The 25,016-nt window shown below is 33.3% G+C and overlaps 2 protein-coding genes across 2 annotated transcripts; both read right to left on the bottom strand.

Annotated features, from left to right (window-relative positions):
- Positions 1 to 4,229: 4,229 nt before the first annotated feature.
- On the bottom strand, positions 4,230 to 5,202 carry LOC142346274 (uncharacterized). Its single transcript, XM_075398787.1, has one exon. It carries the CDS (start codon positions 5,121 to 5,123, stop codon positions 4,230 to 4,232), a length of 894 nt encoding a protein of 297 aa, XP_075254902.1. The 5' UTR covers positions 5,124 to 5,202.
- Positions 5,203 to 19,316: 14,114 nt separating this feature from the next.
- Positions 19,317 to 21,535, bottom strand: LOC142345486 (uncharacterized). Its single transcript, XM_075397552.1, has 2 exons — positions 20,334 to 21,535; positions 19,317 to 20,034 (listed from the first exon to the last, which is right to left on the bottom strand). Exons 1-2 carry the CDS (start codon positions 21,313 to 21,315, stop codon positions 19,583 to 19,585), a joined length of 1,434 nt encoding a protein of 477 aa, XP_075253667.1. The 5' UTR covers positions 21,316 to 21,535; the 3' UTR covers positions 19,317 to 19,582.
- Between the last annotated feature and the right edge of the window lie 3,481 nt (positions 21,536 to 25,016).

The raw sequence follows: 25,016 nt of genomic DNA on the forward strand, positions 1-25,016 counted from the left end.
GTTGTTTAATTTCTGCATGCATCTGAGTTAATTTTTCCGGAACGCTCTGCAGGTCTTCCACTTTCTGGCTCAATTCTGATAGTTGTTTGGTTATATCACCAACTGAGGGTAAGGCACAATTTTCACAACTCCATAATATCTCTCCCTTTATAGGTGCTTTAATGCCAATAGAGGATTTATGTGCTGCTTTCTGCAGGTTACGCAATTTATGGAATCATTCCTTTGTACAATGTCATCACACAAGCAAGTAACATGCAGGCTGTTGCGCCCATGATCTGATGTTATCCGCAACCATAGCCATACTTTTGTTGTAGTTCGTTGCTGTCGATTGATAGTTTCCACCCTAACCGGGTATATTAAAGTGTGAATGAAGAGTTTTCGACCCAATCCAGGTTATTCGCCAAAAGCTTTCTTCAATTATTGTATCTTATCAGTTTATCCAAAACCAATCTATTTAATAAGTTTATCACAACAATTAGGTTTATCACTTATTTGCGCTTTTGTTCTAAAACATTCTGTGACTTCTAGAATAAATTTATGACAACGCAGTTCATTTTGAGTGATCTAATTTTCTCTTCTTCTGAGTCAAAGTTTGTAGCTAAAAGTGACTCCGAGAGAAAGTTAATCGAAGCCATTGATTACATATCTAAGCTACACATGCTCTAAATTAAACTGATACCGTCTTCCGTTCGAGAGCCACTCATCCGGCGGTAATTGGTTAATCTTTTGCCAATTTCCGAATTTGAGCTTCTCGCTGTAGCTATTGTGTGCCATCTTTCAGAGCTATGTTGAAAGTGTGCTCCTGAGGAAACGTGCCTCTGAACACTAGATGGCTTTTTAACTGAATTAATAAAGGTCGGATATTTTTTTGTTCTTATTGTCATTTTTAAATCATTGTTTATTGTTTCTGCTAGGTGTTTGGTGTTTGAATGCTAAAGCAGAAAAATTAATAAACATAGTGCGCAAGTAGTTTTCTAATAGCCGGAAAGCGATAGGTAAAGTATTATTGGGTTTCTCTTGGTTTTTTGAAATCAAGACTTTTGGTTACGACAATATGACTTCACGAGCACCTGCAAATCTGCTTTTTGTTCATTGCTTCATGGAATTCCAAATTAATTGCGTATGTCAATTCATTTTTCACTCCTATTGGAGCGAGGTTTTTGTTTATTCGGTTGAATAAGTTTTTTCTCATGTTACGTGCCTCACCCAAGAATAACTTCCTCACTCTCAAATTGACTTTTCTTTACCTTAATTCAAAAAGATGAGGTCAAGTGACTTTGTATCACACTATTTCTCTAGGATAGATTAATTCTTCGCTCATTGTGCTCAAACTGTTCTAAACAATAACTGCTCAACAAAACAATCGAAAATTATTTGAGTTTTAAAAACAAAATTAGGATTAGAAAAGTTATAAACCCTTAAAACCCAATTTTAGATGCCAGGTACTTGAACTTTGTTAATACAGTCTTATTTAAATTCTCTTATGGTTATTGGTACAGATTTTAGCCCTGCATCCCCTCATTAAAAAACAGCGAAATGTTTAACTACATCATCATTTGTCCGCAAAAAAAAACAAACTTGAAGCATATTTTGAAAGCACTTAACGTCTAAAAGAGATGTGTATTTTAGACGCACCTATTTTGTCGTATGTGATATCTAACTGTGATGCAATATTTATCTTGCATGGACTTTGAAAATCAATCAAACTATGTTATACGAGAGCTTTCACCCATCGATTGAAGAAGGGAGAGATTTTTTAAGCAAAAATAAACTTTTAATCACCATTATAAATTTTATCATTATTTTTGACAATAATTACTCAAAAGGAAAGTGTTCATATCTAATGGTTTTTGGTATAGATGTTAGCCCATGTATCTTTCATTAAAAACAGCAATATGTTTAACTACGGAATGACATCAAAATAGTTCGCTCCAAAATCTGTGCTCATTGTTCTTCTTTCCATCCCGATCAGGGTTATGAGAATGAATGTCGGCTATTTGTTTGGTATGTGTTAATGCTCAATTGTTTAACAATTGTTTTAGGGTTTTGGTGTTAGCCGCTTTAGCTTAGTGGTTAAGATCTCAAAACTCCATCCAAGTGGTGGTCGGGTCGAGTTCCTCAAGTTGTTGAGTTCGAATCGAACCAATAAATACTCATTTCAATAATAGCGCGGCATTGCTTTTAAATCTTTATGAATTGTGAAAGTTTCAAGTTATTAGTTGACGTCCACAGATAATGTCAAGCGCATGTATCACTCCTTTCTTTATCTACCATAAATATTATAATCTTTTTGTCTGCAAAAATAAACAAATGGGAAGTGTACTTTGAACGTGTTTGGTGTCTCAACCAGATGTGTATTTTCGACGCACCTATTTTGTATGTGATATCTAACTGTGATGCAATATTTATCTTGCATGGGCTTTTAAAATCAATCCAACTATGTTATACGAGAGCTTTCACCCATCGATTGATGAAGGGAGAGATTTTTTAAGCAAAAATAAACTTTTAATCGCCATTATAAATTTTATCATTATTTTTGACAATAATTACTCAAAATGAAAGTCTTCATATCTAATGGTTATTGGTATAGATGTTTGCCTGTGTATCCCTCATTAAAAACAGCAATATGTTTAACTACGGAATGACATCAAAATAGTTCGCTCAAAATCTGTTTTCATTGTTCTTCTTTCCATCCCGATCAGGGTTATGAGAATGAATGTCGGCTATTTGTTTGGTATGTGTTAATGCTCAATTGTTTAATAATTGTTTTAGGGTTTTCTTGTTAGCCGCTTTAGCTTAGTGTTTAAGATCTCAAAACTCCATCCAAGTGGTGGTCGTGTCGAGTTCCGCAAGTTGTTGAGTTCGAATCGAACCAATAAATACTCATTTCAATAATAGCGCGGCATTGCTTTTAAATCTTAATGAATTGTGAAAGTTTCAAGTTATTAGTTGACGTCCACAGATAATGTCAAGCGCATGTATCACTCCTTTCTTTATCTACCATAAATATTGTAATCTTTTTGTCTGCAAAAATAAACAAATGGGATGTGTACTTTGAACGTGTTTGGTGTCTCAACCAGATGTGTATTTTCGACGCACCTATTATGTATGTGATATCTAACTGTGATGCAATATTTATCTTGCATGGGCTTTTAAAATCAATCCAACTGTGTTATACGAGAGCTTTCACCCATCGATTGAAGAAGGGAGAGATTTTTTAAGCAAAAATAAACTTTTAATCACCATTATAATTTTTATCATTATTTTTGACAATAATTACTCAAAAGGAAAGTCTTCATATCTAATGGTTATTGGTATAGATGTTAGCCCATATATCCCCTCATTAAAAACAGCAATATGTTTAACTACGGAATGACATCAAAATAGTTCGCTCAAAAATCTGTGCTCATTGTTCTTCTTTCCATCCCGATCAGGGTTATGAGAATGAATGTCGGCTATTTGTTTGGTATGTGTTAATGCTCAATTGTTTTAGGGTTTTGGTGTTAGCCGCTTTAGCTTAGTGGTTAAGATCTCAAAACTCCATCCAAGTGGTGGTTGGGTCGAGTTCCTCAAGTTGTTGAGTTCGAATCGAACCAATAAATACTCATTTCAATAATAGCGCGGCATTGCTTTTAAATCTTAATGAATTGTGAAAGTTTCAAGTTATTAGTTGACGTCCACAGATAATGTCAAACGCATGTATCACTCTTTTCTTTATCTTCCATAAATATTGTAATCTTTTTGTCTGTAAAAATAAACAAATGGGAAGTGTACTTTGAACGTGTTTGGTGTCTCAACCAGATGTGTATTTTCGACGCACCTATTTTGTATGTGATATCTAACTGTGATGCAATATTTATCTTGTATGGGCTTTTAAAATCAATCGAACTATGTTATACGAGAGCTTTCACCCATTCAAAAAACATTCGATTTGTGCTGTTTTGAAAGAGCTTTTCCCGTTTTAGTCGATTGAATTTTTGGTTTTCAATTTTCAGTCTGCTTTGTTTACTGTTTTGTGACATAAGCGGAGAATTTATATTTTAAGAAAACGAAACCGACGTCACTGATGAGGTATTTAAACTGACTTATTTCAGCTGCTGTTTGGTATGTTAATGTTTGTAATAAAAATGTTACTTAGAGATAATTTAAATTAACAAATAATGACTATACATTCTACGAAATATAGCAACAAATTAATCAATAATTAATATTCAAATATATGAGTCAGTTTAGTCAATATTGGGCCACTCGCTACCGATTGGCTGCTTCAACAGATTCTCTACCGATTGTGTTGATTGCGGAAACTCCATTTCTTTGTCGTTGTTCTCACTCGTCTCAGTTGTGTTAATTTTCTCTTCCTCATTGCCTTGTTCGACGTCGTTAATTAGGTGAATTGTTTCCTCGGAGTTCTTCAAGTCTTTTGTTGTTTCGATTTCCATGTTGTCTTCATGGATATCCTTTTCTTGGTCGACCAGGCGCTCCCTGGCAGATTTGGTGTCTGCTTTGTTTCTTGTCTCTTGGGGGTCTTTTCTGTCGGTACTCGATTTTGCAGTACTCTCAGATGAAACTTTTTCCGGCTCTTTTCCCGTCCCTGTAGATGTTCCGATGAGGTCGTTATCCTGATTGGTTTGTTTATCAGCGATGAGAATAATTTTGCCATTTGGCAGCATTTTGGACCTTAGAGTATGCATATCCACGTTCTCTGGAATCTTGAATTGTTTTTGGAATGATCGCATGGTTGTCTGGGAACCGTTTCGATTGTGCCATTCTGCATAGCCTCGAACAGTCACCTTCCGATTTTCCTCGTCTAGTGTAACATTGAGATTGTCGGGTTCCAAGTCCAGACTGTTGATAGCCGAGATCCAATGGTTGTTCGACTCACGGATCCCTAGTTGATGCAGGTCTTCTTCGTCCAACAAATTTTGTTGAGGTTTTGATAAATGAAAGAGGTCGGAATCATTGTAGTTGCAATCGATAGACGGAAAATATGGTTTCCATAATTGGTCAAAGGAGGGTCTGCGTTGAGGTCGATAAACTGCAAGTGCGGGTCGACATCTCTTTGTTGGTGGCTCCCAGAACATAAGAGGGAGTATGTCGGAGTTTGAGAAGTTACCGAATAGCATTTTTGGATAAATTATTAATGGATATAGATTTTCGAACAAGTTTACGATCAAATGCACGAGAACGAGTGAAGCAATCAAATTGTAGTTTTGATTTGAAGAAACAGTCGTTAATATAAGAAGAAGAAAGTCGCTGGTTTAAATACTATATGAGGCAGATTATTCTAGAACAAACGTGTACGAATGTTGTAGAATGTGCTCTTGCTTGCATGTAAATGTTCTTCTTGTACTTACTAGAATATACTTCTGAATATACTAGCGAGAATATTCGTTTCTGGTATGGCACAATGCGTTTAATATACCATAACTGCGACTGCCAATTTTGAGCCGAATGACTTTTAACGCGAAATATCTTCTTTAAAATACTAAACCACCACATGAACATTTGTTATTCACTGACTAAATAGAAAAATAAGCTAAAACAGTGGAAATAAATAAGCTAACATTTACTATGGAGATTTTATATCACAAGCGGTTGCTAAAATGAAAATAGGCTAAAGAAGACGAAATCAATATCAGCCGAAATTTACTATATAGGTTGCTATCCTGGTCTATAGAATGTGAAACAATCGCGATCAACATCACCCGGTTTTCTACTAATGTCTGTTTTGCTTGCTGACGGCTAATTCTTGCAAATTACAATTGAATTCTTTCAAGAATTACCAACTTCGTGTAGTAACGCATAACGCGCATTTCTTCACCATGTATAAAATGAGGAGAAAATGAGGACAAGGTTCTAGCAGAAATGGCGTCTAGCAGAATTATGCTAAAATGTGAAATAGAACAGAATTGCCGCGCTTTGATTTTACCGGATCCTTTCAAAATCCCCAAACCCCACCCCCCCCCCCCGATACCTAGTAAAGAATGGCCACCTTCTGTGCTATACTCTACCACATTATTACTTGTCCTACAGTATAGATAGTCGAATATCAGTTTAAGCACAATTGCGGACGGCTGTTCACGGCCATGCAGCTCTCATGAATGGGATGTTATCCGTAAGTCATGGGTTGGATTGGAGAAGAGCCAATTTCTCCATTATGAACGTAGTTATGAACATAGGTTTTCATTGAGTAAAGTGACGAATTTCTGGCTAACTTTTATTTACTCTTGAGAAAACCTTTTTTTGATAAAAATTCCCATCTATCTTGTTGATGACGAGCTGACATGGAAAGTGGAATGCTGTTACCCTTAAGTCTGCTCTTTGGGTACGAGCAACTCTTTAAAATACTAAACCACCACATGAACATTTGTTATTCACTGACTAAATAGAAAAATAAGCTAAAACAGTGGAAATAAATAAGCTAACATTTACTATGGAGATTTTATATCACAAGAGGTTGCTAAAATGAAAATAGGCTAAAGAAGACGAAATCAATATCAGCCGAAATTTACTATATAGGTTGCTATCCTGGTCTATAGAATGTGAAACAATCGCGATCAACATCACCCGGTTTTCTACTAATGTCTGTTTTGCTTGCTGACGGCTAATTCTTGCAAATTACAATTGAATTCTTTCAAGAATTACCAACTTCGTGTAGTAGCGCATAACGCGCATTTCTTCACCATGTATAAAATGAGGAGAAAATGAGGACAAGGTTCTAGCAGAAATGGCGTCTAGCAGAATTATGTTAAAATGTGAAATAGAACAGAATTGCCGCGCTTTGATTTTACCGGATCCTTTCAAAATCCCCAAACCCCACCCCCCCCCCCCCCCCAACCGATACCTAGTAAAGAATGGCCACCTTCTGTGTCATACTCTACCACATTGGACGGCTGTTCACGGCCATGCAGCTCTCATGAATGGGATGTTATCCGTAAGTCATGGGTTGGATTGGAGAAGAGCCAATTTCTCCATTATGAACGTAGTTATGAACATAGGTTTTCATTGAGTAAAGTGACGAATTTCTGGCCAACTTTTATTTACTCTTGAGAAAACCTTCTTTTTTTGATAAAAATTCCCATCTATCTTGTTGATGACGAGCTGACATGGAAAGTGGAATGCTGTTACCCTTAAGACTGCTTTTTGGGTACGAGCAACTCTATGGTCAGATTACACTCATGTAGAAATCTGTGCTTGTGCGTCGAATGTTATGCTGATAGAATCAATCGTTCTAATTTATTTTGAAGGGTTGCGAGGCTTGTTGACTCTTCTCGCTGGTCCTGTATTCTGTCGTCCTGTTGCTCTAAAGAAGTTTGTAAAGACTGGTAATCGAAGTAGAGCGAATCCCTTATTGCTAACATGTTATCACTGAGTAAAAAGTAATCACTGAAAAAATAAGAGTGACGTGTGAACTAACTTTCTGAGCGAGAGAAGATTTGGATCTTTTCCGCTAGCGCCCCCCCCCCAGTAAGTTAGGCACCCCCATTTGTAGATGTTTAAACATTATGTATGCATTTGATTTATTACGCATGCATACGTGTGATTAGGCATTGGAAAATAATATTACAGCGGAGGTTTGAAAATAATATGTGTATAACAATAAGTCACTGCATATAATGTAAGCATCAACCAGAAACGTGTTCTTATTGCATTTTTAGTGATTACGAGCTTTATAAAGGGATTTAATACTATAATTTTGTCGAAAATTGTTACATATATAGTTGTTGAGGTATTATACCAGGAACAATGTTATGCAAATAAATAACCTTTTGAGAAGGGAGCAAAACATTAATTTTTGGGGGGTGCCTAAATTTCGGCTATATAGGACTGGGGGGGGGGGGCGCTAGCGGAAAAGATCCGAAGATTTTTGATCTTGCACTGCGATCATTTAATGACTTTTCGTTTTTTAAAAAATGTTTTTGGCAGTGTGGCGCGTAAAGATAACCGTTTTTGGCCAATTATCTGTCGAATTGGTCAAGTTTTTTTGTTTGAAGTTTGGATTTTTGTGAGAATAATTTTTGATTGATGCTGCATTAAAAGTTAACTTTCTAAAAATGATAACACAAAGTATTGCAGAACCTAATAATGCGCTTCAATTGCAAAATGAGCACATATTTCTCAATTTTGCAATGAAGTTTTGACTTTTTTCATTCATTTGTTCGTTTGCGGATCTTTGAGAGGATTTTTTCGTAAAAATCAGTGTTTAGGACAACATACGTCTGACAATGTGACAATTCATGTATAGAACACCACTGTTTAACGTGAGATGTTATTGTTTTATAAAGTTGCACTCATAACAGTCTGATTAAAGTGGTTTTTGTCCAATTTTTCTGTGTTTCTAGATTTGTCTCGTTTTAATTAATTGAAAAAGTCTTTCTCGACACTCCAAGGCATTTGGTATTGTGTTTTTGAAAATTGAATATTTTTTTGTTTAACCTTGCAACTTTAGAAAAAGCCTGAGTGCAGACCTTCCAAACTTTTTTTGACCATTTTCTAAAATTTCAACGTTTTGAATAACTGAACACTGTCCTCACTTTTTTCTTATCTGTACAGGAGGATGGCTATTTCGTTTTTTCAAGCATCCGATGATGAATAATGAAAGGTATGTTTTTCTAATTTTCTGCTCAAGATTTTGTTTGTGCAATGTTAAAGCTAATTTGACCGTTACTTTCAAATAATGTAATACTTCGGACCATTGAACTCAGTTTTCAATTTTTATGATCTCCGAAAGGAAAGCTATGTACGTTTTTGAAGTATTCGGTGTTAATTAGTGAAATGTTCTTATTATTTTCAGTTTGATTTTTAACTTTTGAAAATGAGGAAGCAGTCTTTTTTTATAGTGGGTTCAGTTGGAGGACCTGTTTTTCACATTTTTGGAAGAAAAATAATGCAAAGCAATTTGGAAAATGAAGTGAATTTGATTGAACAAAAAACGTTCTAGAGCATAACTGCTAGAGCAAACGTTTGGCTATTTTTTACATCTATACATAACGCAAGCTGCAGTTTCGTACAGCTTCTGTTTTTAATTTTATGTTTTAGCATCGCTTTTATGAAAATTACCCTGCCAAAGCACTGAATTTTCCAGAGCAATACCCTCAGCAAATTTTTAGGAAAAGAAATAACTACTAACCTAATTTTAGGAGAGCAGAAGCAATGAGTGAACGAACTGCAAAATTCTAATAGGGGTTCAAAGGACAAGATATCTCTTGTTTTTAAGATTCACTCCTGGTTTTGTTTACTCTCTCCTGTGCATTCTTGGGTTTAAAACTCCTCGCTTAGCCAATAACTACAAGAGGGCAAGCTCTTTGCAAATTAGGCAGAGCTTTAATACAGTACTTTTAGTATTTCTATTTGAAAAATATTGAATTGCACTTGGGCGCTATCTGTTAGAGGAGTTTTTGGTCAACCTGCTGAAGAGAAGTCAAAAATACAGAGAAAGGTTAGTGTGGATTGCAATGCATGGCTTGGGTGAGAGAATTCGAAAGCAACATAGGAGTAAAGAAACATTTTGTCCACATTGTTAAAAAACGATTTCCTTAGCGTATGGTTTCTCAAAGTAGTTGTTTTAGTTTTAGCAATTTTTTAGCATTTTTTTTGGTTGTAGCAATTTTCCTGAAAATATTTTTGCAACATAACTTGATTGACAATTGACTGTACTTGGGAATTGTTTCAGGATCCAAATCTTTTAGACTTTTTTGTCACTTTTGAAAAATTAATTTTTAAGGATGCCTTGTAAACATTTTATTCAATGGATTTTTTTTCGGAAATGACACGTGAAAGTTGTAACGGCCAGTTTTTTTTTGGAATAAGGAACAAACAGGAAAGAAAATTAATTTGTAATTTTATTTACTCTTTATAGGGTGTATTGTTTAAAGTTTTTGTGAAAAGTTAATAGATTTTGCGGCATATTAATTTTGCGGTTTTTTTTGTTCAACCAATTTAGGCCAATCAGAAAAAGGTAATTTCAAGATCTGATATTTGCTCTTAATCTTATTTGTTTTTTTGAAATTTTTCTTCAAATATTTTTTCTAATGAAATTATTGATTAATTGATGCCCTTGAAAATTTATCTTTTAAATTTAATTTCGGAAGAGTTGAACAAATGATAACTAGCACAGAAAGTGGTAATATAGTTTATAAAGGTATATGCGGCTGATACAAGTCCCAAAATATGTAAAAAATCGTAAACAATAGATGTGTAAACGAGATTCAGCACCCCATGAAAGTCCGGCAAATAATTACTATGAGCGATTTTAGGTATTTAAATACCGTTGATTTGTTTATGACAACAATAAAAAAAAATTGGTAAAAGATTCCTTTGAGTAAAATTTTCTTTTCCTCTAACTCACGCACACACTTTCTCTTTTTACGTTTAAGTCATTTTTAATTGAATAATACATTCAGTGAAATTTGACACATTGAACAAAATTTTTTCGTGTTTCAAAAAAATTGATTTTTGGTTTAAAAATTTCAAACCGAAACATTTGTTTCGCTGAAAGAGGACTATATGCATTCTAGTTCCAAGCAAAAATTGTTCACTGTACTTATTATCTCCAGCATGAATGGATTAACAATCAAGATGTATCACGACAATGTAACTTCCGTGCAGTTACCTAAACTCAGTACGCAACAGTATGTTAACACATTTTATAATTTTTGAAGTCGAAAATGAGTGATAGAATTGCTTAGGTCAAACCAGAATGTGACAAAAATTTGAATGATTTTGCAGCGCCATTTTTATCAACGCAATTTGATAATAACATAAAACCTTTTCTCAATGTTAATTCACGTGAGATATTTTGACTGGAGTCTCCAACAATGAATTGGTTTCACTTGATTTGGATTTTATTTGGGCATCATTCTTGAAGTCTCTACACACACTTTTTTTCATTTTTTGATGACAATGAAAACTCAAAAAAGAGGGTTGATTTTACTTTACGCTGAAGTTTTAAGGGGAAACAATTAAAAAAAGGTAGTATTAAGACGTCAAATTATTTCAATATGCTTTTAGAAAAACCTAAGTGCATTTTACATTTACTTTTCGCTGTCTACTCACTTAGTCTCTATAATGGCCAGTCCAATAGGGTTTCCATTGGGATAAAATTAAGCCTACATAAAGTTTGCACATGAGAATTTAAAAATTTTGGTTTTTGACATTGTTTTCATGACACATTAGTTATTAGTTAATTTTTTTCCTTTTTTAACTGTTCTTTCTGTTTCTGGTATTATCAATTATTCGCAATTGTTACAGATTTCAAGTAATTTTTAGTAAGAATTAATAAAACCAATATGATTTTTAAGGATGCCTTGTAAATATTTCATTCATTGGATTTTTTCGGAAAAGACACGTGAAAGTTGTAAAGTCCAGTATTTTTTCAAATAAGGAACAAACAGGGTAGAAAATTAATTTAAAAATTTATTTACTCTTTATAGGGTGTATTGTTTAAAGTTGTTTTGAAAAGTTAATAGATTTTGCGGAATATTAATTTTGCGGTATTTTTTATTTAACCAATTTAGGCCAATCAGAAAAAGTTATTTTCAAGATCTGATATTTGCTCTTAATCTTATTTGTTTTAATGAAACTTTTCTTCAAATATTTTTTCTGATGAAATTATTGATTAATTGATGCCCTTGAAAATTTATCTTTTAAATTTAATTTCGGAAGAGTTGAACAAATGATAACTAGCACAGAAAGTGGTAATATAGTTTATAAAGGTATATGCGGCTGATACAAGTCCCAAAATATGTAAAAAATCGTAAACAATAGATGTGTAAACGAGATTCAGCACCCCATGAAAATCCGGCAAATAATTACTATTAGCGATTTTTGGGTATTTAAATACCGTTGATTTGTTTATGACAACAATAAGAAAAATTGGTAAAAGATTCCTTTGAGTAAAATAATCTGTTCCTCTAACTCACGCACACACTCTCTTTTTTACGTTGAAGTCATATTCAATTGAATAATACATTCAGTGAAATTTGACACATTGAACGAAATTTTTTCGTGTTTCTTAAAAAAATTGATTTTTCGTTTAAAAATTTCAAACTGAAACATTTCTTTCGCTGAAACAGGACTATATGCAATCTAGTTCCAAGCAAAAATTGTTCACTGTACTTATTATCTCCAGCATGAATGGATTAACAATCAAGATGTATCACGACAATGTAACTTCCGTGCAGTTACCTAAACTCAGTACGCAACAGTATGTTAACACATTTTATAATTTTTGAAGTCGAAAATGAGTGATAGAATTGCTTAGGTCAAACCAGAATGTGACAAAAATTTGAATGATTTTGCAGCGCCATTTTTATCAACGCAATTTGATAATAACATAAAACCTTTTCTCAATGTTAATTCACGTGAGATATTTTGACTGGAGTCTCCAACAATGAATTGGTTTCACTTGATTTGGATTTTATTTGGGCATCATTCTTGAAGTCTCTACACACACTTTTTTTCATTTTTTGATGACAATGAAAACTCAAAAAAGAGGGTTGATTTTACTTTACGCTGAAGTTTTAAGGGGAAACAATTAAAAAAAGGTAGTATTAAGACGTCAAATTATTTCAATATGCTTTTAGAAAAACCTAAGTGCATTTTACATTTACTTTTCGCTGTCTACTCACTTAGTCTCTATAATGGCCAGTCCAATAGGGTTTCCATTGGGATAAAATTAAGCCTACATAAAGTTTGCACATGAGAATTTAAAAATTTTGGTTTTTGACATTGTTTTCATGACACATTAGTTATTAGTTAATTTTTTTCCTTTTTTAACTGTTCTTTCTGTTTCTGGTATTATCAATTATTCGCAATTGTTACAGATTTCAAGTAATTTTTAGTAAGAATTAATAAAACCAATATGATTTTTAAGGATGCCTTGTAAATATTTCATTCATTGGATTTTTTCGGAAAAGACACGTGAAAGTTGTAAAGTCCAGTATTTTTTCAAATAAGGAACAAACAGGGTAGAAAATTAATTTAAAAATTTATTTACTCTTTATAGGGTGTATTGTTTAAAGTTGTTTTGAAAAGTTAATAGATTTTGCGGAATATTAATTTTGCGGTATTTTTTATTTAACCAATTTAGGCCAATCAGAAAAAGTTATTTTCAAGATCTGATATTTGCTCTTAATCTTATTTGTTTTAATGAAACTTTTCTTCAAATATTTTTTCTGATGAAATTATTGATTAATTGATGCCCTTGAAAATTTATCTTTTAAATTTAATTTCGGAAGAGTTGAACAAATGATAACTAGCACAGAAAGTGTTAAGATAGTTTATAAAGATATATGCCGCTGATACAAGTCCCAAAATATATACAAAATTTTAACCAATAGATGTATTAACGAAATTCAGCACCCATGAAAATCCGACAAATAATTACTATGAGCGATTTTAGGTACTTAAATACCGTTGATATGTGTATGACAACAAAAAAAATTGGTAAAAGATTCATTTGAGTAAATTTTTTTCCCTCTGACTAACGCACACACTCTATTTTTTTAGTTTAAGTCATATTCAATTGAATGTATTCAGTGAAATTTGACACATTGAACGAAATTTTTTCGTGTTTCTTAAAAAAATTGATTTTTCGTTTAAAAATTTCAAACTGAAACATTTCTTTCGCTGAAACAGGACTATATGCAATCTAGTTCCAAGCAAAAATTGTTCACTGTACTTATTATCTCCAGCATGAATGGATTAACAATCAAGATGTATCACGACAATGTAACTTCCGTGCAGTTACCTAAACTCAGTACGCAACAGTATGTTAACACATTTTATAATTTTTGAAGTCGAAAATGAGTGATAGAATTGCTTAGGTCAAACCAGAATGTGACAAAAATTTGAATGATTTTGCAGCGCCATTTTTATCAACGCAATTTGATAATAACATAAAACCTTTTCTCAATGTTAATTCACGTGAGATATTTTGACTGGAGTCTCCAACAATGAATTGGTTTCACTTGATTTGGATTTTATTTGGGCATCATTCTTGAAGTCTCTACACACACTTTTTTTCATTTTTTGATGACAATGAAAACTCAAAAAAGAGGGTTGATTTTACTTTACGCTGAAGTTTTAAGGGGAAACAAACAAAAAAAGGTAGTATTAAGACGTCAAATTATTTCAATATGCTTTTAGAAAAACTCAAGTGCATTTTCCATTTACTTTTCGCTGTCTACTCAATTAGTCTTTATAATGGCCAGTCCAATGGGGTTTTCAATGGGATAATATTAAGCCTACATAAAATTTGCAGATGAGAACTTAAAAATTTTGGTTTTTGACATTGTTTTCATGACACATTAGTTATTAGTTAATTTTTTTCCTTTTTTAACTGTTCTTTCTGTTTCTGGTATTATCAATTATTCGCAATTGTTACAGATTTCAAGTAATTTTTAGTAAGAATAAATAAAACCAATATGATTTTTAAGGATGCCTTGTAAATATTTCATTCATTGGATTTTTTCGGAAAAGACACGTGATAGTTGTAAAGGCCAGTATTTTTTCAAATAAGGAACAAACAGGGTAGAAAATTAACTTAAAAATTTATTTACTCTTTATAGGGTGTATTGTTTAAAGTTTTTGTGAAAAGTTAATAGATTTTGCGGAAAATTATTTTTGCGGTATTTTTTTATTTAACCAATTTAGGCCTATCAGAAAAAGTTATTTTCAAGATCTGATATTTGCTCTTAATCTTATTTGTTTTATTGAAATTTTTCTTCAAATATTTTTTCTAATGAAATTATTGATTAATTGATGCCCTTGAAAATTTATCTTTTAAATTTAATTTCAGAAGAGTTGAACAAATGATAACTAGCGCAGAATGTGGTAATATAGTTTATAAAGATATATGCCGCTGATACAAGTCCCAAAATATATACAAAATTGTAACCAATAGATGTATTAACGAAATTCAGCACCCATGAAAATCCGGCAAATAATTACTATGAGCGATTTTAGGTACTTAAATACCGTTGATGTGTGTATGACAACAAAAAAAATTGGTAAAAGATTCATTTGAGTAAATTTTTTTCCCTCTGACTAACGCACACACTCTATTTTTTTAGTTTAAGTCATATTCAATTGAATGTATTCAGTGAAATTTGACACATTGAACGAAATTTTATCGTACTTCTTTAAAAAAAATTGATTTTGTTTTCGTATAAAAATTTCAAACTGAAACATCTGTTTCGCTGAAAGAGGACTATATGCATTCTATTTCCAAGTAAAAATCATTCACTGTACTTATTATATCCTGCATGAATGGGTTAACAATCAAGATGTATCACGACAATCTAACTTCCGTACAGTTACCTAAACTCAGTACGCAACAGTATGTTAACACAATTTGTAATTTTTGAAGTCGAAAATGAGTGATAGAATTGCTTAGGTCAAACCAGGATGTGACAAAAATGTGAATGATTTTGCAGCGTCATTTTTATCAACGCAATTTGATAATAACAGGAAACCTTTTCTCAATGTTCATTCACGTGAGATATTTTGACTGGTGTCTCCAACCATTAATTGGTTTCACTTGATTTGGACATTATTTGGGCATCATTCTTGAAGTCTCTACACCCACTTTTTTTCATTTTTTGATGTCAATGAAAACTGAAAAAAGAGGGATGATTTTACTTTACGATGAAGTTTTAAGGGGAAACAAATAAAAAAAGGTAGTATTAAGACGTCAAATTATTTCAATATGCTTTTAGAAAAACCTAAGTGCATTTTACATTTACTTTTCGCTGTCTACTCACTTAGTCTCTATAATGGCCAGTCCAATGGGGTTTTCATTGGGATAAAATTAAGCCTACATAAAATTTGCAGATGAGAACTTAAAAATTTTGGGTTTGGACATTGTTTTCATGACACATTAGTTATTAGTTAATTTTTTTACTGTTCTTTCAGTTTCTGGTATTATCAATTATTCGCAATTGTTACAGGTTTCAAGTAATTTTTAGTAAGAATAAATAAAACCAATATAATTTTTAATGATGCCTTGTAAGTATTTTATTCATTGGATTTTTTTCGGAAAAGACACGTGAAAGTTGTAACGGCCAGCATTTTTTCAAATAAGGAACAAACAGGGTAGAAAATTAATTTATAATTTTATTCAGTCTTTACAGGGTGTTTTTTATTAAAGTTTTTGTGAAAAGTTAATAGATTTTGCCGCATATTATTTTTGCGGTATTTTTTATTTAACCAATTTAGGCCAATTAGAAAAAGTTATTTTCAAGATCTGATATTTGCTCTTAATCTTATTTGTTTTATTGAAATTTTTCTTCAAATGTTTTTTTTCTAATGAAATTTTCGATTATTTGATGCCCTTGAAAAATTATCTTTGAAATTTAAATTTGGAAGAGTTGAACAAATGATAACTAGCACAGAAAGTGGTAATATAGTTTATAAAGGTATATGCGGCTGATACAAGTCCCAAAATATGTAAAAAATCGTAAACAATAGATGTGTAAACGAGATTCAGCACCCCATGAAAATCCGGCAAATAATTACTATTAGCGATTTTTGGGTATTTAAATACCGTTGATTTGTTTATGACAACAATAAGAAAAATTGGTAAAAGATTCCTTTGAGTAAAATAATCTGTTCCTCTAACTCACGCACACACTCTCTTTTTTACGTTGAAGTCATATTCAATTGAATAATACATTCAGTGAAATTTGACACATTGAACGAAATTTTTTCGTGTTTCTTAAAAAAATTGATTTTTCGTTTAAAAATTTCAAACTGAAACATTTCTTTCGCTGAAACAGGACTATATGCAATCTAGTTCCAAGCAAAAATTGTTCACTGTACTTATTATCTCCAGCATGAATGGATTAACAATCAAGATGTATCACGACAATGTAACTTCCGTGCAGTTACCTAAACTCAGTACGCAACAGTATGTTAACACATTTTATAATTTTTGAAGTCGAAAATGAGTGATAGAATTGCTTAGGTCAAACCAGAATGTGACAAAAATTTGAATGATTTTGCAGCGCCATTTTTATCAACGCAATTTGATAATAACATAAAACCTTTTCTCAATGTTAATTCACGTGAGATATTTTGACTGGAGTCTCCAACAATGAATTGGTTTCACTTGATTTGGATTTTATTTGGGCATCATTCTTGAAGTCTCTACACACACTTTTTTTCATTTTTTGATGACAATGAAAACTCAAAAAAGAGGGTTGATTTTACTTTACGCTGAAGTTTTAAGGGGAAACAATTAAAAAAAGGTAGTATTAAGACGTCAAATTATTTCAATATGCTTTTAGAAAAACCTAAGTTCATTTTTCATTTACTTTTTGCTGTCTACTCACTTAGTCTTTATAATGGCCAGTCCAATGGGGTTGCCATTGGGATAATATTAAGCCTACATAAAATTTGCAGATGAGAACTTAAAAATTTTGGGTTTGGACATTGTTTTCATGACACATTAGTTATTAGTTAATTTTTTTCTTTTTTTTAACTGTTCTTTCTGTTTCTGGTATCATCAATTATTCGCAATTGTTGCAGGTTTCAAATAACTTTCAGTAAGAATAACTAAAACCAATATAATGTGCTCAGTTTTTAGTTGAAACATTTTTGTATTTTTTGACAAAGAGTTCAATTCATAAAATTACGTTCAACTTTTCCCTCATGATTTTTTCCATGAGAACATTTCCCTCAATCTTTGTTCTTTTAGTCCTCATGGCCTTGTTCACTATGATAGCAGATCCAACTGGGGGCTGTGAAAGTACAACGTTAAGTCATTTATTTTTTTATTTGATGGTTGGGTTTTTTTTGCTTCGACACTATGTTCCTGCAAAGTTTTAGTGCTTTCATTTTGGTCTCTTGTCAGTTGGTGTCAATAATAACTAATTTCATCGTTCTTTGCCAAACAAATTGGTCAATTCTGATATTTTCTTTTTGCAACTGAATTTTTGTGAAAAAAACGTTTGTTTTTGAACAGTCTTAAATTATTATTCGTTCTGTAATTTTATGTTTTTTTTCAATGGTTTTTACGAGTAAAGTAATAAAGCAGTAATTATATTCATTTTTCATGACGCTCTTTTTTTACCGACGTCATTTGGTAATTTCATTAGCAACGCGCTTTCAACAGCACATCCTGATTTTTTATGACAATTGAATTATAATATTACTGTGCACACTACTTTTACTACTATAATAAAGTCCAATTAAAGTTTTTCTATAAGGGTCATTTCAGGTCAATAAAGATCACCTATAAAATTGAAAAATTATAAACAGGAGAGGCAAACGAGTCAAAATCAGCAATTAATAAATTTACAAAAAAAATCGAATTAGGTTTTTTTGCGGGTTTAAGCTGAAAAAAGTTAATCCACCAGTTCAGATGGGTATCTGGTTGTATCTTTTTTCAAGCAACCCTACACTTCGCAGTGTATCTGCTATTTGTTACAATACCGCATTACTTTATGTCAAAACACTAGGAATTTTAATCAATAGGAAGTTTTATGGTTGTTAAATTAGTTGTGGCATCACCAAAAAAAGGTCCGAACAATTAGCAATTGAAATGTAAAACTCATAAATTTTTTCATTTGGGTTTGATATTTGCTAACCCGTGTTGACTTTTACCGAAAGCAAAATTTTTGAAGCAGATATTATTCTAAACTTAAAGTAGATATTGCAAGTCAGTAACTTCACCCTCCATAAGTCTGCATAATGAAAATTTTCTTAACTAAGGTCACCAATTTTTGAGTTTTTTACACTTCTCAGTGAGCTTGCTCGAAGGGACCAAAAATTGGCGCTCATTATGGTCCAATCATTTGAGCTCTGAACCTTTTTCTGTAGAACATCCATTTATATTGTATATATGGGGTTCCACTAAATTGAATGAAACGCCATGTCGCATTGTTTAAAACCAGAAATTTGCTTATTATGTCGGCAAGTCTCGGAATATTTTTTAAACTAAGAGACTACTTCCACACTCAGCTGATTAAATGTGAGCATATAATGCAAAAAGCTCGGGAATGAGTTAATTAGTCTCCACTTGATGTAAAAATCAGTTCGCACCATCATCATGATTATGCAAAGGCTTGATTTTTTCAGAGTTACGAGTTTTAATTGAGTTTGTAGACACTGAAAAATTACACCGGTTCTTTCTGAGTTATCCTGGTGTGTTTCTCTGAATGTTTTCTTGCTGTGGTTTGGCATACGTTTTTGAAGCTATACGTGCTTAAGTGCTTTACAGATATGGCCTTCAGGATTTCGGGAAAAATTCGATGAATTTGATGAAATATATTTTTAAAAATTAGATCTCAATTACACTCTTAATTGGTGGTAATGTTACTCTGCAAACAATAATATTCAAAATGAGTCATATTAAGCTAATATAGGCGAGGCTAAAAACTAGGTTCCATTGAATCAAAGGGCTAAGATGTACAATGATATAAGCCTACAAAGTAATAAACATTACTACGGGCACAGTTACTTGTCAATTTACTAGATTTCAGATATAATCTGAATCGAAACAGTGATTAAATATGTAAAACACGATACTTTCAGTCGGTGTTTACATGATACATTTGGTTTGCTGTTAGCTTTCCTTCCATTAATTACGTCTCCAGTAGGACAATAGTTTCTGCAAGAAACAATCTTGTCGTTTAGATTTCACAAACATTACTCTCATTTGCTTCATGACGAAGCTGTAGGCATTCATGAATGTCTCCATGATCGTCGGAATAGCGATTGGAGCAACATCTTGTGTCGAACTGGGATCCACATCAAAATCGATCTCGACTGTAACCGGAGCCATATTTTCCCACACAATGCTGCCGCCACACCCTCCGCCATATTGAAACTGGTTGCGAGCAATTCTGTCGCTTCTTCTGGTGACCCGAGAGCCAGTTTTGACGATCTCCAGGTGGGAATTGCGCTTATCCCATCGGAAATTGAAAGTAGACATTTGGCCGTTTTCACTCCAGGAATCGTAGAGGAAATCCTGGTTCAAGTTGCTCCCACAGAATGTCTCGCCATTACAGCCCTCGATCTTCTGCCACACGACTGAAAAACAATAAATAAATATAAGACCAATTCCGCGGTTATTCTGATCCTTAATTTATTGCTACAGCTATTTCTTCCAGCATTTGAATCATCATTCGTTATATTAGCACGTTCTGCAAACAATAGCAGGTAGAAACAAACAGAAATTTTTTTTTCATTTTTTTAACTTATAATAGTCTAATATCATTACTGATTCAGAACTATATGATCACGTCACTTTTTACACTTGACAGTCAAAAAGTCGGAATAGCCAAAATAGCCGGAAATTGTTTAAAAACTACTCTTTCAAACAAACTGACCCGAGCAATGGGGACACTTTCTGAAGTTTGTGTCAACATCTTTGTGATATTTCATTGCCTCAATCCTCACCCCGCTCAACACCTTTCTCAGTTGATTGGTCATGTTGGCTATGTGACCTGCTTCACTCGCCATTTGAGGACCATCAAATATGAAGTTGTTCTGCTCTGAAAGTCTTTTCTGCGCCGCAATGATTTCTTCAAACATCCATGCTTGAAACTCAAAGTGCATGTTCATTTGATCAAGCTTATCAAAGGCTGCTTTTTGAAGATAAAAGTCGTCTTTCATTTTTTCGAAGCGTGACACTTCTTTCCGAACTTCGCGGAGGATTTTTATGTTGTTGTTGTCGATTCGAAACAATCGCAGAAACAACTCTCCATTAACATCCAAGGGGATCGAGTGTCTGTCTCCAACCGTTTGGCGAATTTCAGCGCACAATTCTTCGCCAGTTGTACCCAATGACGAGAATAGGACTGTTTCAATTCCCAAGTTGTCCTCTAAATGAGGCAAAATATCCGCCGATTTCCAGGAAACAGTGTCCATATGCGTTATACATACTCCAATAAGCTGTAATGGCATATCTTCTGGCATGAAACCTTCTGCGTATTTTCGAACAGCGCTTATGACGTTATCCATTCTCACTTCGGCTTTGACTGTCAACAATATCAGATGCAGGGGTCGAAAGTTCAAGGCATGCGCTATGTGCAAGTTATGCTGGAACTGGTCGCTTATCGAGTTGCTTCCCGGCGTATCGCAAATCACAATGGTTCCGTCGAGAGACTCAAAAGGCTGGGCAACTTTAGTAAAACTCTTGCAACTCGCTGAGCTTTGCCCGGAGAATCCGGAGATTTTTTCGATTAGAGTTGATTTTCCGGAACCAGCGTCCCCTACGAGAACGGTGTAAATCTGTTCTGAGGATTTAACTTTAAGATTAGGCAACATCGCTTGCTTCATAGCGTAATTTGAGTTCCAATCAACGGCCATTTCAGATAATAACGTAGATGGTAGGACAAACAACAAAATCTAACTCGTGAATTGTGATAGTTACGTGTAATGCACACTGATGTATGTAGTTATGTTTAGTAGCTATTCTACGTTTGATGAAGCTACTGAAACGACAACACCAGTTTGTTTCTGAGAAATACCAAAATGTGGGAACGCTTGCAGATAAAGCAACCATTTTACAGCTCTGTTTTTATTTATTTTCTGGTTGCTACGCCAACCAGTAAGTTCTATGCAATATAAATATCAAACCATAGTTCATGTATAAATAATGCATAGTGTATAAATAATGTTAATGGACAACAACGCAGCATAACAGCATCATGCGCGGAATAATTACTTAATTTCTTGCGTGAACGAATGTATGAAGAAAAACACCAATTTTTCAATATTTTTCTGCAAGCTTTTTTTAAATTGCTCTCTTCAAAAGTTATACAATCGCTACAAAATTGAGAATTTTTATGAATACATAGTATGGTTTAATTGTTGAAACGCAGTTAACATCACCCTACATTAGACTTACCGTTTTATATCCGGTATTAATTGCATCATAGAAAACAACTTAAATAACAACTTAAACAATTTAAGAGAAAAAATATCTTAGAGCATAGAAACTTTTCTTATGTTAATACACTCAGAAAGAAAAGTAACTTACCAGATTTATAACAACAAATGCAGCTAAAGATTTAGAAAACAAACGTAAATCACTTTTGAGCTGTATGTTTGTCAATTACTGATACCTATCTTCTAATTTTGAATGGTAAATGAAACTTTGAAAACGATCTCGATTTAAACAGTTTTTTTCATGTTATTAAGAAATGACACCCAATCATTGGCCCCAAAATGGCATGATTTTTGACATCTTAACCTAATAAAAAATCCAAACTATAGAATTATTTTTATTTTTCAGACTAAATACGACTAAAAACACTCTTCTCTTCCTTTTTGAATCTCCCAAAATAATTATTTTTTTTCTCCAATTTTTTTGAGCCTAAACACCTTCATTTAATTTCCAAAACTCGTCCTGTCTCATCTGGTTTGTTGCGCTATCGTGTCCCTAATCCTGCTAACAGGTTATGGGCGCAGCCAACAGACTGTTTATAGGCCACTAGAGTATTTGACTGAAATTTTAGTGTCAGTGTTGGCAGTTTCTACGTTTCTAGATTGACAATTGGTTTATTATCTAAAATTTGATATCTCATATCTAACAACTAAATAAGGAATTGTAATAAAAGATTTGAATCTCAAAAATTAATATGGAGCCATCCTATTACAGTTTTAAATGGATAACATTCAGTGGGCTAGCAGATGCGTTCCCAACTTAGAGTACCCCTTTCTCTGCCTTTCTACAAACCAAGGTTCTCTTCGAAGCTTTCACACATACAAGTGAACAGGTCAGCATCATCAGGGGAAATTCCAATGATGCGTAAACACGAGAATACGAGGCAAAGTCTCAGTCCAGGGCTATAATTAGGTATTTGATGCTGATGGCGATGACGCTAGACACCAGAAGCCTCATGCTCATTTGGCATGGCTATTTCAACAGCAAGGGTTTGGTTGATGGACACAAAGACTACCATTTTCTACAGCAATGATTGAAAAGTGACAAGAAGACAACAGTCATAAATCTGATGAGGCAGTTGGAGCAAACTACAATTCCGATAGAGCAATGCTGGTGAGAGTTTTGCTGATACGTTGTTTAATGCAAAAATATTAAACAGCCCTCTAGATAAACACGAGCATTTTGTGGTGCATGAGGGCTTCAACCCTGCAGAAAGCTTTATGAAATTGAGGAGGCCTCTTACCAAATTTGCGGAGCACCGCAGATAGAAAGATGATGTGGAGGAAGATCAACATGCGGTGATGTCAACAAAGTAGGCTTTTCCTCAAATTGGTATTTATTCTTCTGTCAAAACATAACATAGGAAGACTTTTGTAGGCCTATTAGATCCAAATCGTTAGATTGTGTTTTGTGTTTAATAAATCAGGACATTTTGTAGCTATTTGTTATGAAAAACACAATCCTGTACTTATTATTTGGTTGAAACTCATCTAGCAATTGCAGGCAAACATCAAAACCAAATTCTTAAAGGCTTAACATCCAGTTTAAGCAATGAAAACTCTTTTGAAGTTTCAATTACTGGTTTAGTTGTAGAGTCAGGTGGTACTGATCACATGATGATAAATAAAATGTGACTCAAAAACTATCAGAAACCAGAAACCAAAGTTAACAATCCAGATTCAGGGCAGATAAAATTTGAAAGAATAGAAGATGCAGGTCTGGAAGCTCGAGACAGTAATGGTGTCTTATATAAAATAATTTTGAAAATTTCGGCATGAACCAGAGCGCAAAACAAATTTCATTTCAGTTTCAAATTAAATTTTTTAAAAAAACATGAAAAAATTCACACAAAATTAAAGTTAGTGCTAAAGTTAGGAGGCAAATAAAGCTTCCGATTCATAAGAGTAATCAAATTGTTCTTCTCCATAAAGGGAGGAAATCAAGCTCCACTTTTCAAATCCAAGTGGAGGCACACGTTAAGCAATATTTTGGTAAAGTAAACTTGGTACACGTGAACTATTGAATTGTAAAAGATACAACAGATGAGGTTTAACACGCTTCAGATTTTTTGTGAAAAATTTGCGTTTAGAGAAATTTCAAAAACACTGTTTCAAAAGCAAGCGTTCAACTCAAAAAATATAAAAAGTTTACTCTGACGTTATTAGACCTGTGAGTCTATCAAGCAGAGGCGGCGACAGTTTTTCAATGAGTTTGATAGATGAATTCAGTGGCTATGGAGCAGTAAAGTTTGCGATTTTCAAAACGCAAGCTTTGCAAGCGTTCAATGAGTTTTTTGAACAATATTGCCAACTAAAATCTTTGCGAAGTGTTAATGTGCTAGAAGCAACACAGAAGCAAAATGAAGATTTTAAAAAAAATGCTTTAAAAAGGAAACAGCTCTTGAATTCATAGTTCCTGAAAAACCCAGTAAAAAGCGTTTGCAGAACGTTTTAATAAAAAAGATGCCTTCTCATAAGTTCAGATTTGCCAAAAATCTATTGAGTTCGAGCCGTAGATACAGCCTGCTCAGCTATAAATTTAATTGTCCAATACAAAAAAAAACAAATCAAAGTTTGAAAAACTTTTGCAGTAGAAAAAGGAGAAGTGATCATCTACAAATTTTTGTTATTGTATCCTATTCAAAAACTTTTGATGCCAGTAAAAAAACAAAGTTTGATGCAAAAGCAACAAAGTGTCTCCTCACTGGACACTCTAATAATACAACAGCTTATTTGTTGCAAAACGTGAAAATTAGAAAGTATTTCACTTTCAAAAAACTTAAATTCAAGGAAAGCAGCTTCACATGTTTTCAAAATGACACCAATGATTTAGCAGACAGCGTTTTATACTCAGATCTAGACGAAATACAAGAAGAACCTCAGAGTACAAGCATCTCAATTGAATTAAGTTCAGAGTTTGTAAGACATGAATCACGAAATGCTCAGGAAATTGATGACAATAAAAAAATGAAGCTGAAAACGACATTGGACAAGGAGAACCAAGTCCAGGCCTAAATCCAAATCCGAAAAGTAATTTAAAGTTCAATCGCAGAGTCTCAAAGAAAAATACGGAATGAAAGCCTTCAAAAAAATCCCGTACTCGTCTAAAAGTTGCAACAGAA

Source organism: Convolutriloba macropyga, chromosome 9 (assembly GCF_964194025.1).
Source record: "Convolutriloba macropyga chromosome 9, txConMacr16.3, whole genome shotgun sequence".
Classification (NCBI taxonomy): Eukaryota; Metazoa; Xenacoelomorpha; order Acoela; family Convolutidae; genus Convolutriloba; species Convolutriloba macropyga.

Coding starts and splice junctions, on each gene's coding strand:
- LOC142346274 (XM_075398787.1), bottom strand. CDS start 5,123: ATGCTATTCGGTAACTTCTCAAACTCCGACATACTCCCTCTTATGTTC.
- LOC142345486 (XM_075397552.1), bottom strand. CDS start 21,315: ATGGCCGTTGATTGGAACTCAAATTACGCTATGAAGCAAGCGATGTTG. Junction 20,035..20,333: donor AAAGTGTCCCCATTGCTCGG/GTCAGTTTGTTT, acceptor ATTGTTTTTCAG/TCGTGTGGCAGAAGATCGAG.